This window comes from Microtus ochrogaster, linkage group LG12 (genome assembly GCF_000317375.1).
Source record: "Microtus ochrogaster isolate Prairie Vole_2 linkage group LG12, MicOch1.0, whole genome shotgun sequence".
Taxonomy (NCBI): domain Eukaryota; kingdom Metazoa; phylum Chordata; class Mammalia; order Rodentia; family Cricetidae; genus Microtus; species Microtus ochrogaster.
In genome coordinates this window covers 4799203-4816491 of record NC_022036.1, presented here as the reverse complement: position 1 = coordinate 4816491, position 17289 = coordinate 4799203, and the positions used below count along the sequence as shown (strand labels likewise).

Sequence of the window (17289 nt, the reverse complement as noted above, 5' to 3'; positions counted from 1 at the left end):
TTGAAATAGAGGGACTTGGGTGGGGGGTTGGGGGGAGAGATCACGGGTAGGGATGAAAACTCAACTCTTGTTTATTTACAAAAATAGATAATGCATATATAAGTATATATATTAAACCCTTCCCCAGCACCCACCCACCCACAATCCCCTTCACTTGTACCTCCCACCTCCCTTTTATAAACAAAGGCTCCTTCCTCCAAAGGCAAGAATCCTGATTGACTGGGCAGGAGCAGCACCAATAACCTACATCTCGTAGGTTGAGGAAAGGCTCAGGGAGTGGCCCTGTCTTTGTTCATGGAGGGGGTAGAGGGAAGAAGCATCTTTTCGGTGGCCACTTAGTCCTTAAATCCTTGAATACTGCAGAGAATGCGTTTCTGGTGGCCCGGCAGTGTGATTCCCATCTGCGTCAGGTCCCTATGGAAGAAGGAAGGGAGGCCTTGAGTCTAGAGGTTCAGACCACAGGCACCTTCCCTTTGCCCAGGCTGCCTGGCCCCAGACTTCTTACTCAGCTGTCAGCTCCAGCACACACTCCATGGTGTCCAGTCCAGCCGAGCGGAAGTGCAGGATGTAGCGCTTCATGCGAATGGACTCAAGCCACTCAGAGACACTTCGGTAAGGGATCCCATCAGAGCCACTCAGGCTGGGCAGGCGGAGGGTCACCCTGTGGGATTCAAAGTTATGTTTGTCCCTCTGGAGTACAGGAGCTGGTTGGCACTGCAGCAAGCACTGAATGTGACGCTTGCATATAGCTCATCTAGGCTCTGCACATAAACTGGCTACTGTCTGAGCCTACTTCCTGACCTGTTTCCTGGTATACTCTGCTCACAGCAGCAGGCAGGCGGCTGACTGACTTGTTCCATGGATAGATCTAGCGAATGTGGATGCTATGGGCATCCCTAGGGAAGAGAATTCCCAGTCCTTTAGACATGAATGCATCCTGACTGAGATAAATCAAAAAACAGAAGAAGGGGCCTGCAGCAAGATGCTTTCTTGCCTTTTCCTAAGATGGCCACCTAGGAGTAGCCCTCACTTGCCACATTCACCCCCCGACTGTTATTATTACGCTGTGATAGCCACAATACAATGAGTGTTCCTGTAGGAAAGCCAGCCAGAGCCAAAAACCATTAGCAAAGTAAATCTGCTGGGGGAAAAAATATCCAGCATTCCAGAAAGATTAGCACACACGGTCTCCAGCGTCTGAGGGAGCTGTGCTCCAAAAGATAGTCTCAAAAGCTGGAACATGGAAAACAATCTCTCCCAGAAACAAGGTTATATATGGTGGGTTTGATACAGAGGCCAGTACACCAGGCTGTCTTACCCGATAAAGCCTTGCCTGGCTCCCTGACTCGACCCCCTCCTTCCACTTCATTCTCTACATTCTGGCCATGTTTTTGATAAAATACAATTTTGGGAAACTTGTCAACATTTCTTGTTCTCATAAAGTCCTACCTTCTCAGCAGGGCTGGTCCTCTGTACTGATCTCGGCTGCTTCCCCACTCCCAGGGCTGCTGGCTTTGAACTGGATGCTGCCATCATTCTGTACTGTCTGTGATCTCTGTCATTCCTCAGCTGACCATGTAGTCAGAGATGGACTCAGACTGCCTCCTGTCCCTACCCCATTCTAGCTGCCTAAGCTCTCAGGAGCAGGTGCCAGGCTTCAGCAAAGAGCCTTGCACCAGTAGGTCCTCCAAGATTGGTCAGATCTGTCAGTTTTTCCTCCACTTGCAAGAATATATATATGGGGAGAAGAAAGTACCCCAAGTCTCAAATGGCCACAGGAACACCAGGTGGGGTCCCAGTCACAATGGAACACAGTGGGAGTGACAAAGAATAGTGACTCTATAGATTCAAGGGGAAATAGAATGAGGTTGGTAATCTAGAGCTCTTTTTAAATCATGCCGTTGAAAACTCATGATAGATGGGATCCTACCTCTGTGAGCCTAGGCTTTCCCAAGGGGCGTGGACTGGGTGCTGTCTCATATGCCGGATTCTGTCCAGAGCTCCCCAGGGCCCAGCACTCAGTGGATAGGATCGAACAACCATTTTTATTTTTTCAGATTTATGCTTCAAACTCCCATCCTTCTGAACATACTTACCTGGGGTCAAAGTTGGCAATGGTCCTTAGGGAATGGGGGTCAGTAAGCAACTGTTCCAGATGTGCCTGCAGCTGGAGGAAGTGGGGCCGACGGGCCCGGTCATAAGCCCAGCAGTTCTTCATGAGTTCATACAGAGGGGCAGGGCAGTCAACAGGAGGGGGCAACCGGTACCCTTCTTCGATGCTTTTCATCACCTGTAGCAGAAGACAGGGAGAGATACCGAGGCAAGAAGCTACATCCACTAGGAAATCACACAAAAATTATTGAGCTCTAATCTGACCAGGGTAGATGTAGTAATGAGTAAAGAAGTAACAGAGAAGGGGCCACAAGAAATAGTACCCAAACTTGGAGTTGGAAAGAAAGAATTACAGGAAAAGACCATGTTAGGGAATTTAGAAGAGTGAGTGAGGTGTGTCAGGGATGACATGGGGAACAGTCCAGGCTTACCTCTTGATTGTTCATCTCCCCATAAGGCTTGTCACCAAAGCTCAGCACTTCCCACATTACAATCCCAAAGCTCCACACGTCACTGGCTGTGGTAAAGATCCGATGCGCAATAGCTTCTGGGGCTGTCCAACGGATGGGGATCTTTCCTCCCTAAGGAGACATGGCGCGAATGAGTACAAAGCTATGCGGAAAGGGGTCGGGCCTCGTGCTTGTGCACGGACCATCAGATCGGTTGTACATGTGAGTGTGGATGGGGCTCTAACCTGGGTTTCGTAGGTGCCATCAAAGTCATCCAGGAGGCGGGTTAAGCCAAAATCGGACACCTTGCAGCATAGGTTCTGATTTACCAAGATATTTCTGGCAGCCAAGTCTCTATGAACATAATTGTGGCCACTGAGGTAGTTCATGCCGGATGCTATGCCCAGCAGCATAGCCACTAGCTGGCCAGGAGCTAGCTGATCCTCTCGTTCCTGTAGTAGGATGTATATGTCAGAGGATGAACAGTTTCCCACAAGGCATGGGGCTCCATGGGGTGACCTCTCCTGAGTGTATGCTATGCCTGTCTCACCTTTAGAAAGGCATCCAGGGCTCCATTTTCCATAAACTCTGTGACGATCATGATGGGCTTTCCTGAGACACAGCACATGCATCACACCCAGGCCCAGGTTTCCTTCCTTTGACATCCACTCCCCTCCATTGCTCCCACCCCTCTCTCCCTTCCCACACGTTCTACTCTAGTTCCTGGGGATGACCTGCATACTTTTTGTGACGACACCTTCTAGGCGTAGAATGTGTGGGTGGTTGAACTGGCCCATGATAGTTGCTTCTCGAAGGAAATTCCACCATTGGCCATCTGGCGATGTATCTTTCAAGGTCTTAATAGCCACAGTCTTGCAGTCTTGGCTGGGGAATCTCAGGGCTCCCCGATACACTTCCCCAAACTCTCCTAGGTGGGATGAAAATAAGGTCGTGGCCTGATGACACCTCTAGTCCCTGTCTCTTCTCACTGGCCATCTGAGGAAGGACAGAACTTAGGTTGCCCCTTCTGGAGAACCTAACCTACCCACCACTGTCTGCTATGGCTAGCATGCTCGGCTTATGTTAAGTAAGCCCTCACTAAATGCAGAGGGATGAGCACTAAATGCAGAGGGATGAACCGTGTTTATGAAGGACAAGCTGGTCCAGGGCTAGGGCCCAAGTCACAGGAGGCCTGCCTGTTTCCTGTGAATGAGCTCCCTGGGCACAGTGCTGGCTCAGCCACCTCACTGACAAGAACACTGCCAAGCCTTGTTTTCTGTTGAGATCTATTTCCCCTGGTGACCCAGGGGATTGGGGCAGCCCGAGGACACTGGGCTCCTGATGGGATGGAATGCTCACTTAGGGAGGCTCTGACTCTCTCCTACTTTGGGAACCATCTGAGAACAACCTGCACTTGGCATGGTGACACCGCTAGGGGCAGAGATGATGTGTTTAATGTTCTTCATCAGAAACCCCATAACCACAGAGCAAAGTGCGTAGGAGGCAGAGGCTGCTCCGGGGCATAGCAGTTCAAGGAGGATACGGGATCCAGCAGACAAGGACTCATCTGGGACCTCAGGCTTGAAAAAAAGAACCTGATGGCAGCCATGTGCTACCACACAGAGGGGACCAGCTGGGATCACAGCAGGACTTACCTTCCCCTATGACCGTGTCCACAATCAGCCAGGTTGGGTCCAGTTCCTGGGCAAAGTCTAAGGCTCCCTGTGCAGGGTCCTCATAGGCCTGGAGGTCCACATAGGGTTTTAACCACAGCTTGTCCTCTAGGGAGGACAAGAGGGCTCAGCCACTGCAGCATATACTTCAGGAATCAGAGCATGGGGGCTAGGAAGAAGGGCAGACAGCTAAGCCCGTTCTCGATACTTCTCTGCTCTCTGAGGTGAGCCTGGCTTTAGCTCAAGTAGACAAAACCTCTGTTTCAGTGAAGCCTCCATATTCCAGCCTTTTTCTGGTCTATGCTCTATGCTTCTGTATGACTGTTCAGGGCCTACAGTGGTGGCCGGAACTCAGACTCTGGCGTAAATTCTGTCTGGAGTTACCCAATCTTCCTATGACTTGTGTCCCAGCTTCTGACCCCATGCTGTCCGAGTCACTTACACCTCATTCACTCCCAGATGGAGCCTCCCTTCCATGCCAGCTACTCAGATAGACAGCAGGCCTCTCCCTCTTGCCAGCCACCTAATGAGGTGATAAGTAAGAAGCCCACATGTCTCAGTGGACTTTAACCCCTTCCTGCCTGGCCTCTGTGCATAGATAGACCTGGCCACCACAGAGCCCAAGGTGGCTGTGCACTGGTACCAAGAGCTAGTAGATAATTGCATTGGAACTGCTGACAGCTATCACAGCAAAGTTAATTAACCAAAATTAATAAGGTGGCAAAATACAAGAGCCCTAGGGAGAATATACCCCTCCCACATCTCCAGAGTTGACCTGGGCATTTCTCTCTCTCTCTCTCACACACACACACAGAAACTTTTGCCTCACCTCGATCAACATTGGTGGCACGTTCACGCTGCCTCTGCTGTCTCTGCCGCTGGCCCCTCCTGTGGAGGTAGGACAAATTGTTCAGAGACCCAGGAAAATCTCAGTGGTCTCTGACTAAATTTGTCACAGACATGAGAGCTGGGCATGGGGAACATCTGAGCTGTAGTTTTAGGAACAGGAGGATCATATGGGGGTACAGGCAGGGGTTCTAACAAGGCAGAGGGACCCCAGAAAAGTGGGTGGGGAGGACAGAGCCAGCACCTTGAACGGAAGACATAGATCCCAATCAGCAGAGCTATTCCAAGCAGCAACCCAAAGATGATGGCCACGATCTCTCCTCCAGTCAGGCTCCTGGAAACTGGGCATATGAATCAGAAGTCTGGGGGCTCATAGTCCTTAAGGGTGATAGAGGTTAAAAGGTAGGGTCCCGAGTGTATACCCGCAGTCAGTTGTCAAGTGGGCATTGGGTCTGTCTCTCTTTACAGAGATTATTGAGGGGACACATGTGTGCAAATCTACAGAGAAGAGCACGGGCCATTAAACAATACAAGCCGATGTCCCTCCATGAGATGATAAATGTTTGGGTGTGACAAGAGATAGATAACCTACCTGGTGGACTCGTCCGAAACTCATGGTCAGGAGAGAAAGGGCCAGGGCCTAGTGGGGTCAGTGTTCGCACTCTCACAATGTATGTGGTGTCTGGCTGTAGTTTTGTCAACAAGACCCTGGGTTCCAGAACCATCTGGTGCCATTCTTCGTCCTGTGGGTGGGACTTGCATTAATGAGGCTGTGTTGAGGCAGCCTTGGTAAGATAGGCACGTGTGGAAGGACCTGGACACGGGGGGGGGGGGGGGGAGGAGAGGGCGGGGAGCCACAGTAAGGTCCAAGACCTTTGCAGACGTTTATCCTGACCTGGTTCAGCACATGCAGCTCATAGCTCAGATTCCCTCCAGGATTTCGGGGTCGGGACCCTGCCCAAGCCAGCTCCAGCTGCCTTGGTTCTTTCTTCACCAGCCTCAGGGACAGGCCAGAGAGTGACTCTGGACACAGAATGACAGGGTTGAGTTTGGAAGGAAAGTAGAAATAATTGAAGTTATGTCTCCGTTGCCTCTGGCCCATCACTCATCCCTGTGGTCTGGGGCTGGCTCCAGGCTCCTCACCTGCATGCCCCATGTTGATGCTGAGGGAGGCGCTGCTGGGGCTGGAACTGTCCAGTCCTGACACTCTGTTTTGGGATTTGATGGTAAATGTGTAGTTGGCATAAGGCTCAAGGCCTTCAACTTGCACAGTAGATTCGGTGAGTCCCGAAGCCCCTGGGGTGAAGCGCACGCCTTTGCCACAGGGTTGGCAGGGACCCCCATCCTGTGCAATGCCTCGACACTGCAAGCAATCCACACTGTATCTGATATCATGGCGTCCCCCTGTATCTCTGGGGGGCTCCCAGCGCAGAGAGAGCTGAGTCCCTGATGCAGAGAAGCTCAGATTTTGGGGAGCTGATGGAGGACCTGTGGGAGAAAAAGAACTATTAAATAGACATCCATTTTGCTCTCAGCTTAGCTGCTGACCCCTGCTTCTGTCTATCATCCCAATCACTGCTGTTCTCCAAAGCCCTCATGACAGATTTAACTTCTACCAAAAAGGAAGTAGTGTAACTACATCTCCGCATTCGAGAGAGAAAGAGAGAACAGAGAGCAGGGAGGAGCTATAATCAGCACTGATTCCGTGGGTTTCCACTACTTGGTAAGCTCTGGGAAGTCCTGGCCCCAAAGAGGGCCCAGTAACTGTGGCCACATTGTCAGGCCCTGGCTGCAAGACTTACGTGTGCATGCTACTTGGGGGCCCTCCCCAGGGGCTCGGTAATGTCCATTCTCACAGGTACAGATGGTAGCCCCCTCAGACACTGCTGTGCTATGTTGGGGGCACTTGAGACAATGGAGTGTTTCCATGTCCCTTCGGTAGGAGCCAACAGGGCAGGCTAGAGAGAGAAGTAGAACCATGTTTTTTGTTGTTTTGTTTTTTATACGACAAACTAACCCTTTACCCCACTCCCTGGAACTGGAACACCCAAGCGGACATGTCATTCAGGTTAACATCGTGGAAACAAAGCCCTTTTTTTGGCACATGGAAGTCTCACCCTGGTGGTCTCTGGGGCTTCCTGCCACCCCATGTCTTACCAGTGCATCCCACGCCACCATTGCTTTCCTCATAGCCAGGCTCGCAGTGGCACTGGCCCACAGGCACCAGCCACTCGCCGTCAGGGCTGCAGTGCATCCGTGGTGTACCCGAGGAGCCCGGGATGATCTGTGCATGGGAGAGGCAGGTTCCAGCCACTTCTACCAACCCTCCAGGTCCAGGGAGAGTGCCAGGGAAGTGGGCCAAGCCGTGCACAGTCTCTGCACAGCGCTGGTAGAACACTCTTACAGACACCAGGGCCACACAGGAACCTGGGTTGTGGAAAGCTAGGTAGAGGCCACGGTGGGTTAGGCGCCCCAAGGAGCAGCGCTCAACATTCAGCTTCACAGCGCCAGATGCCAGGTCTCTGATGGTGAAGCTCTGGTCTGCAGCCACTGTTGTCACCTAGGGGGAAGAGGAATGATGGCAATCCTGTGTTTCATCCCTTCACAACAAACAATGTGCGGTTTCATATTGGTTGACTACCTCTATTGCACAAATCCACCTAAAGTACTTTCAAGCCTGCCAGTGCCTACAGTGTGCTACAAATGTAAATGTCTATATATGATCTCAAATGATGGAACACAACAATAATGCACTCATACTATAATTTGTATAAAAGTACTTAAAGATACACATATAAGGCATATATAAAACGTAAATGAAATTTATGATTAGAATTGGTGATGTGGGATTGTCCTCTGTATGCTGTGATTACGATTGGTTAATTAATAAAGAAAACTGGCTTGGCCTGATAGGGTACAGCTAGGCGGGGGAAAACTAAACTGAATGCTGGGAGAAAGGAGGTGGAGTCAAGAAGTCATGGAGCCCCTGCCAGAGACAGACATGTTGAACCTTTGTAGGTAAGCCACTACCACATGGCGCTACACAGATTAATAGAAATGGGTTAAATTAATATGTAAAAGCTAGGCAATAAGAAGCTAGAGCTAATAGGCCAAGCAATGATTTAATTGATAAAGTTTCTATGTGATTATTTTAGGAGTCTGGATGGCTAAGAAATGAACAAGTAGCTTCTTACAACAAATTGGGGCTCCAGCATGGTTGACTAGATCTATGTAAAACCTGAAAAAGCTTAAAAAGGAATCCTAGACACAAAAGAACAGAGTTAAGCATGGTTTGGTAGTGGCATTTTCTTGGGTGTTCTCTGTTTGCTAGAAGCAAGCAAGAGGCATGGCTCTTTTAAGAGAGGTTTTCCTGGTTCAATGGGAACAGATAAAGTCACACTGTTTTGAAATGCCAGCTTTCTGGGCCATGTTGCCAGTGCAACCTCTGACTCTTTCAGGAGGCCAGCATTTAAATGGGCTCTGTGAGTAAAGTGCTACAACTTGCTTAATGGCAACTTAGACCCACGGTGTGCCTAAAATGGCAACTTAGACCCACTGTGTGCCTAAAACGGGGCAATGTGCATGGCTCTTGGAGGCAGCAAACATGTGTCTGCCACATTGGACTGGGTGGAGCAAGCAAGCAGTGCCATATTTCCCCTAGCAATGCCACCACTTAAGTTCATTAAAAAGGCTTAGCATTTTAAGAAGAACTTCTGATCAGAAAAGGATACATAATAAAGACAAATCCAGTTTAAAAAAAGACTTCTAAATGGGTCACAGTGCTGGATAAATGTACATACTTGGGAGAGAGAAGAAGTACAGAGAGTTGGAAAAGAAGTAAATCATTTAAGATTTTAAAAACTAAAGAAAAATAAGCCATATTAAAAATGGAAAATTCATAGAGAGTTTAGATTATGTATACTATTGTGTTTACTTTGAATTTTTTGACTAAGAAGGAGCTAAGTACAGAGAGACATTTCATTGTATGGACTGCTAAGCTAAACCAACCTATGTATTTTAATGGTATCTTGATTCTGAAATTTGGGTCTACGGATATGTTGATTTGGAAAAGATGTTTCCACAGAGAATGAGAACCTATGGAATCCTTCCAGACTGATGTGGTTTGATGGACCAAGACCCTCTGAAAAGTCACCATGAACACCCTTCAGTAAATTACTTTGCCCAATAAACAGCAGGAAGCAGTTTGTAGAGAACTATGCCATATTCCCAAATATTGTTTATAAATGTTTCTTTACATTTAAAGGTGGATATGCTATAGAGATTTGCATTGGTATGGATCTTGGTTTATTGATACAAATTTAAGGTCAATTTTGTTATACTGTGTATATATATTTCTGCTCTGGATTAAGGTATTGTATTTGTGCAGCTCATTTAAAAATGTAATGTATAATTAAGAAATATAGGTTAATAGATAATCATCTATAATAGTCAAGCTTGTAGTCATGTTTGTTAAATTTTCTAGATGTACAGATATTATTTCAGATGGATAGACATTCTTCAAACCTTTCAAAGACTACAGAATATAGCATTTAAAATGTTTAAGAACTTAGGACTTTTCATGACTGTGAGACACGTCTGCTGCTGGCAGCACCAATCTACTTCAAGAGGATGATGGGCACTGAAGAGGGTTTTTATGGAGTTGGTTAACTATTTGGGTAAGAAACTGCTCTTGCCTGGACTACTTAATGATATGCTATGTGAACTGGACATGTAGGACCCACAGAGAAATGACTGCTGAACTTGCCTAAAGGTGAGACAGTCCTTTGGGGTTCTTGCTTCATGAAAGAATATAAAGAGTCCCCTAGGCATTCTGCAAGACTCAGAAGAAAGTGACTGATAAACAGTCAATATAGGTGAAACTGTCTTTGAAGTTTCTTGCTTCATGGAAAAGTCTGCTGGATAGTATGGGCCTGTAGGCTGAAGATGGATGCCCCAATGGTGCAGAAGAACTTTGGGTGACTGTCCAAGCAGTGAGATGTCCCTGTCAATTCTAGAGTTTTGGAAGTTGCTTATAATGCATTTCCTGTTTACTTAGGTAACTCCTTTGGGAGTCTTTGATGGAGCTGAAGAATAGGTAGAAAGTAGATATAAATATTGTAACTGTAATTCTTGCCTGATAACTCTTTTATGTAATTTTATTATGTTAAAGTTAAAACCTTTCTTTTTATTTAAACAGAAAAGGGTTTCCCCTCTGTATGCTGCGAATACGATTGATTGGTTAATTAATAAAGAAAACTGGCTTGGCCTGATAGTGTAGTGTAGAGCTAGGTGGGCAAAACTAAACTGAATGCTGGGAGAAAGGAAGCGGAATCAAGGAGAAGTCATGGAGCCGCCACCAGAGATAGGCATGCCAAAACTTTGCCAGTCAGCCACTGCCCCATGGCTTCTTACAACAAATTGGGTCTCATCCCTAATGTCTATATAAATATTCCAAAGTCTGAAACCTGAAACACTTCAGACCCTAAGCATTGTGGATAAGCAATACCCAATTCACATAACCATGATGGAAGAGCTTGATGTGCCAGGGCACGGGGTAACCATTTTGTAGACATGCTGTTTAGCTCATGCAATAATTCTGTAATTTTTACCATCTTACTTAATAGAAGAAGAAATTAAGGCTATGACAAATTAGTCCTTCTACAATGACACGGAGGAGCTAGGATTGGATCCCATGACACAACGGACCTAGGATTGGATCCCAGGCAGTGGAATGCTACAGACCATAAAATTTTCCACTGCTGGGAGGTGTTCCTGAGGTTGGTGCCAACGAGGTGATCAGTTACAGAGTGTGTCATAACTAATTTATTACCAATAACAAACTTTACAACCTTCGCTCTTTGGAAAGAAATGAGAGCACATCCTACATAAGCTCAGATGGTTTTGCTTTCTAGCATTATGAAAGAATGTCATGGTACTAGTGATTGGCAGCCAGGAACTGTCCTGTGTAGTTCCAGCCTACTCTTGGGGGCATGTTACATAAGAACATGACGGGCACTGAGGTAAAATGTCTGAAAACCCCCACACTATACTTCCCCATTCAACCATAGCATCATGCTATTTCAATGGATGCAAGTAACAAGGCTATTATATGATGAGGTAACCAATGTTCAGAGAGGCTAAATGATGCCCTTAAAGTCAGAGCACAGCCAGTGGTAATCAGTTCAGCCTTTCTGGTATGCTGTCCTGCATTCTTTCCTTTATTCTACATCTGCACGCACCCTGTTTCTCCTTGGCTGAGCTGGATCATGGTGAGGATCGCAGTAAGGATCTACATAAGGGATGGGAAGACATGAAGGAACGGCAGTACCTTTTGGAACAAAGGCCGTCGGAGCTGAATGCCCACATCCTGGTCACTCTCCATGTAGAGAAGGTTGAAGGTCTCCTTGCATCCCATAGGCCCAGCTCCCCCTGGGAAACTCTTACAGTCCCGCACAGTGAATTGCAGCTCTACATGGACTCGTGAAGCTTCCTCGCCTCGGTAGATCCAATTGGAGCGAAGCCAGTGGTTAGTGTCCCCACTTTCCTGTACAGGACAATCCTGGTACATGTACAGGGGTGTCCCATTCAACATCTGTTGCACCTCACTCCACTGCAAGAAAAGGATCAGATTCAGTGACCAGAGCTCATGAAGAGGGGGTTAGAGTCAGAGCTCCCAGGTTAAGGTGACCTGTCCTGCCTTACTGGACCTCTCAGCCCCAGGAGAGTACCTAAAGTGTTTCGGGGCAGATAAGGTAACAAACCCTTTTACATCCTAGCCAGATCTGGTTGGTCCCTTAATTTCATGTGCTTTAAATAAAAAAGTATAGCAGGAATTTTGACTTATTTAATCAGCAGAATTGTCAGGTACCACCAAAGGGAAAGCTAAAGATCATTCAAAATCTACCTGCCAGTTAGTTCAGAGCCTTATTTTTCAAATAGTTAAAGGCCCCTCTGCCATTGGAGGACAGGGACAAGCACGGAATGGTCTATAATATTCCTTCTAGTTGAGGTCATCACCAACATCTATCTCAACAGCGAGCCGGACTCCCAGGCACCGTCTAGTCTGTCCCTTGTCTTTTTTTTTAACATTGAATTTTTAAATTTAGTGATCATAATGGCTGGCACCACTCTAGCTCCCCACAGGCCACGGATACAGGCCCGGTATGGAGTAGCCTGCCCAGTACCTGAGGGACTTCCTTAGATATTAGGAGACAGAGTTGTAATATGAAGCCAGGCACTTCAGGTTCAGAATTTATGCTCTTAATCTTCATATTTCTGCTTATGTTAGTAGGTTAGGAATGGACTAACAAAGATGAGGTCTCCCCAGTCCTTCCATTTTTTATTCTGAGAGGTAGCCATACTGAATGGCTTGAGATCAAGCTTTCTAGACCAATTTCAGAACCTCCTGAGAAACTGTCTAAAGGGTTCTGTGTTTTTATGCAAGGGTTATTCTGTAACTTCCTTTACTCTAACAAATGATGCTGTGGAATTACGCCTACAGAATACATACAAATCTGTCTATTGTTGCAATATATAAACAGCACCCCTCATATGGGTACATCATAACTGTTCAATCATCCACCTATTGTTGAGTCATTATTTAGTTTCTAAGATTTTTATTTGTTTGTTTTTGTGTTAGGGGAGCAGACTGATGATTGTAAGATTTCTATATAATTGCTGAATCCACAGATAGATCAGGGTTTTTAAAAGCTGCTACACTGGCCTCCAAAGGCTTTATCAGTTTTACATTTCCACAAACAGGGCAAGAGAGTTCATTTTCTAGAAAGCTCGTCAGAATGGATACTGATGTTCTTTTCATCTTTTGCCAATCCCATGGTCAAAGCAACTTTCCAGTCACATTTTTCTTTGAAGGGGGAGGTTGCACGTTTCTCCTTTGTTCATTGGCTATTAGTATTTTTATTAAACTCGGTTATTATTTACTTGGGTGAGCTTTTTAAAAATGCATTATAGATACTAATTATTTGTTGGTATGTGTGTTTCTAATATTCTCAGCCATGTCACATTTCTGCTAATGGCACCATTTATGTGAAAACACAGTTTCCATTTTTACATGATAACATCATGAGTTTTGGGCTGTGTGTTATGCCTGAGATCATACATTTCTTTTTATCTTTTGGCTTGAAATTTTGGTAGTTTTTTTTTTTTCACATTAAACTTCGATCTCACCAGAATTTATTTTTGTATCTGCTCAGAGGACATGGAGATGTGTTTTCCCTTTCATTCTGTCCTAAAAAGTACAAATATTCAGTTGTCAGTACTGTACAAATCAATACTTTTGGGGACTGGTGCACATCCCAAAATATACTTATTTGGCCATTGACATAATTACTGGGAGGGAAAAACTATAAATACAGGATTAGCTCATACAAGCCGCCCTTTGGTAAAAGACATTTACATCTTTGGAGGGGATTTACATTGTAAGCAACCGGTACCAGGAAGAAGGCTGCTCACAGAGACTTTTAAATGGACACAGCAGGAATCCTTTGTTCATTTCACACTTGGGCCTGTCACTGCCTCCCTACCCCCACTCCTTCCCAAAGCTCAGGACGACACACAAGATTTAACCCTCTGAACTTTCCTGGAACTTCATCCTGTGTGAATGAAGGTAATTAAAACAGTGTTTCTCCAGTTCATTCATCACCGGTTGTCACTTCCACAGGCTCACTTAGAGGGAGGGGAGGACGTATTTCTGTCCCCAGCAATACTTTCCACATTGACTTGGAATGCCATGGTCATCCACATGGAAATATTGGACGGACATGTAGATTTGTGTTTGGACTTTCTGTTCAGTCCTTGGAATCACTCCGGGCTTTAATTCCTGTTGATGCTCTGATTATATGCTGGTGGGACAGATATCGTACTTCATCAGTAACATTCTTTCTCTTAAATATTTCCTCTGCCAGATATAGTTAAGGAGAGATGGCTCAGAGGTTAAGAGCATTGCGTGCTCTTCCAAAGGTCCTGAGTTCAATTCCCGGCAACCACATGGTGGCTCACAACCATCTGTAATGGGGTCTGGTGCCCTCTTCTGGCCTGCAGGCATACAGACAGACAGAATATTGTATACATAATAAATAAATATTAAAAAAAAAAGAAAGAAGCATACAGTGCTCACTTTGGCAGGGCATACACTAAAATCGGAACGATACAGAGAAGGTTAGCACGGCGCCTGCACAAGCAAGAAGGAAGCATACACAGTTCACGAACCATCGCACTGATATTTTGGATGGCACCCCATAATCTGATGGAGAAGAGACTGGGGCCCTAGGAAAGTTCATCCTGAGGTTTTATTCCACTCCTGTGAGTGGGTTCTCATGACATAAAACAAAAAGTTTCACTAATTAAGAATTGGTAGGGTGGGGCTATCTTGAAGCACACAATTTTGTATTATGTCAGAGTTCAAAGATCAAGAGGAGTGTCCAAAGGCTATAAAGCTGGGGTGAAAGGGTACCTGGAGCCTGTACTGCGGAGCGCTGCTGAGGAGCCCAAGGAAAAAGCATAGGGCACAGGCAGGTGGATGGGTGGTCATAGTAATGTGTGGCAGATCTGTAGCCAGACTGCAAAGGCTGCAGCTAGAGCCTAGGGAAACAGACGTTCCCAGTTGCAACTGCCTCTTCCAGTTCCAGCAGGGACAGATAGGGGACAACTATCATCTAAGAACAACACTGAGGATCTTTCATTTGACACACAGGAGCTGCAGATTGTGACTCGGGTGCATTCTGGGAGTCCAGTTCTATGAATGTAATTGGTTTTAGAAAGAGGGGAGCAGACAAGAGCAGGATGGGAGCCCAGCTTCTCGCACCGGGCTGTGGAAGGGGCCCTGCTTCCACTGGGGCTCGATTAGGGAAGAGTTATTTGGGTGGGGCTGGTGGAGCATAAGGAAGGGCCAGTGGGAGCCAGCAGATGGTCCTGCTGCCTTCCTTGTGGGTGATTAGCTGGTTTATGAGTCGAGGCACCTATTAGAGTTGGCCTAATCCAGGATTTTCCAAATGGCCCCCCTGCAGGATACATTATGGTTTAGTCTATTAACTCTAATTATAGGCCACTCTGTGGAAGAGCTCTAAGGGAAGCCTCGACCCTCCAGTCCAAGAGAGAAAGAAAGCGATATCCCTAATCCCAGAAACAGCAGCACATGCCTTAGGTGCTGGAGTAAGGGGAGGAAATCCAGAGCCTACATCCAGGACCAGTAAATCAGCCTCCAAACCCACAGGTATTGCCATGTGGCTCCGAGACCAGCTCTACTGGGTTGCAGCAAGGGTGTCTCTGGACTTCAGGCCTGAATACATTCTTTATAATGACACACTAAAAATCCACTTCTGCTCACTTAGGGACACCTAAGGGACTTGGAGCTGGTGTTTTTGGAACCTGCTTGGGAGGGATGGAGAACAAGCCAAGTGTTCAGAGGCCTTGGAGGAGGGCAGCTTTTAAGTTTGAGGGAGGCAAAGAACCTTTGAAGACTTTGGTGAAAGTTTTGGCTCGCCTCTTCAGGAAAAAAAAAGAAAAAAATCCATACATCATTTAAACTTTTATGGAGCTCCCTAATGTTCCGAAACCCATCCACATAACTCCAGTGCAACGAACAGGAGCTGAGACAGGGGATGATTTCCAGGTGTCTCTGCCCTCATCCAGCTGACAGCCTTCCTTAACATAGGCATGCTCTCACTAGGGGCTGTGAGCTCACCTCCGCCCCCCCCCCCCATGTTAGGAGGGTGAGGCCGTGGAGTTAGTCCCAGGGGAGTGAAGTTTGACACCCCCTACAAGTGCCACTCAGGAGCCTCTGACTCAGCTTCCCCTCCCCCACCGGAGGAGACACTTCCAGTTTTTCCTGCTCTTTTCTGTTCCTCCACCCACCTCTCCACCCCACTGGCCTTCAGACTTGAACTTTCCCAGGTCCTTCAGACACCTACCCCATCCTCCGGGGGATCCAGAAGCCAGCCCAACTCTCCTTGTGCCTTGCTTGTGTCCATCAGGGTGACTGAATGGGGAGAAAACGAAGGTGTCACCAAAGAGGGAGGAGGTGCCCTACTACCTACATTGGGTATTCCGGGCCTCCCCAGCCCGAGGCTGCCACATCTTCTAATAGTGTGAGACCCGGAGGCAGAGGAAGCAAAGGGGTCCAGGAATGAGGAGTGAAACGCTTCAGGGGATTATAGCGGATTTCTCAGGGTGTGATGGGGGCAAGGGAGAGTGGGGCAAGGGTTGGGGGATGGTGATTGAACCAGAGTCAGGACAGCGAGCGTTGGAAGAGCTGCAGCAGACACTGCACCAGAGGGGTCCGGGAGGGATGCCACGGGCGGACGTCGCCTTTGTAGTCCTGAGCGGGACCCTGGCAACGGGCTCCTGGTGGAGTTGTTTGTCAATGGTAGCTGCTCTGGTGGGCGAGGGTATAGGGGGTGGGGCTCTAGGCTCAGCTTAGATTTTGGGAAGTGAGAGGGGCACAGTCAGAGAGGGTTTGCAAAACTTTAAGTTCAAGGTTGGACCCCTACACCTGGGAGCCCCGAAGTCCTAATCCTTCCACAGCGTCGGCCTATCTAAGATCTGGTTAGGCTGGCAAAAGGAGGCTTTCCACCTCGGACTTGTGAACGCCGCAAACTCAGCAGTGGGCACATGGAGGGTCCCATGATGCTGCAGTAGGAATGCAGCTTCCTGGCTGTGGTCAGGAACTCCCTCTCCACCCACGAAACAGTGCTGGCCAGCAGAGGGTAGGGGTGACTGATCCCATGGGCAGGAGTCTGGGGTTAAAGATCAGGGATTGGCAGAGCCAATCGATCTCCCCGCTACTGGGGCGAAGCCAGGGAGAAAGAGTGGGGCGCGGAGAGGAGGGCCTCCTCAGGAATGCCGGCTCTTGCAGGCTGTTGCCCGCCAGCCGGGAAAGGGAGAGGGAAAGGGGGGTTCTGTACCTTCTTCGGCGCGCGCCCCCGGGGGCAGCGGGGCGCAGAGCAGCAGCAGCAGCGCGAGCCCCAGGGGCCAGCGCCGCTCCATGGCGCCGGCCGGGACCTGGGACCTCGGCCCCGACGGCTGGGCCAGGTCGCGAGGCTCTGGGCAAGCCAGGCGGGCCAAGCGGGGGTGGGGGCGGGGCCAGCACGGGGGCGGGGCCTCGACCTCACCTGGTTCACCTTCTTAAAGGGACAGTAGGGCAGGAAGGAAACTCGTTAGACAGGTAATACACTTTAAGACCTGGAGGTGTC

The 17289-nt window shown here is 47.9% G+C and overlaps 1 protein-coding gene and 1 pseudogene across 1 annotated transcript; one reads left to right on the top strand and one right to left on the bottom strand.

The window, feature by feature from the left end:
* Positions 1-160: 160 nt before the first annotated feature.
* Positions 161-17083, bottom strand: Epha1 (EPH receptor A1). The gene is made up of 18 exons (XM_005363823.2): positions 17002-17083; positions 16009-16076; positions 11409-11690; positions 7238-7640; positions 6883-7038; positions 6224-6568; positions 5976-6103; positions 5673-5823; positions 5325-5421; positions 5064-5122; positions 4217-4342; positions 3304-3489; positions 3112-3173; positions 2807-3013; positions 2544-2693; positions 2097-2290; positions 506-661; positions 161-414 (listed from the first exon to the last, which is right to left on the bottom strand). Exons 1-18 carry the CDS (start codon positions 17081-17083, stop codon positions 336-338), a joined length of 2931 nt encoding a protein of 976 aa, XP_005363880.1. The 3' UTR covers positions 161-335.
* LOC113457943 lies at positions 14211-14304 on the top strand (annotated as a pseudogene).
* Positions 17084-17289: the final 206 nt, after the last annotated feature.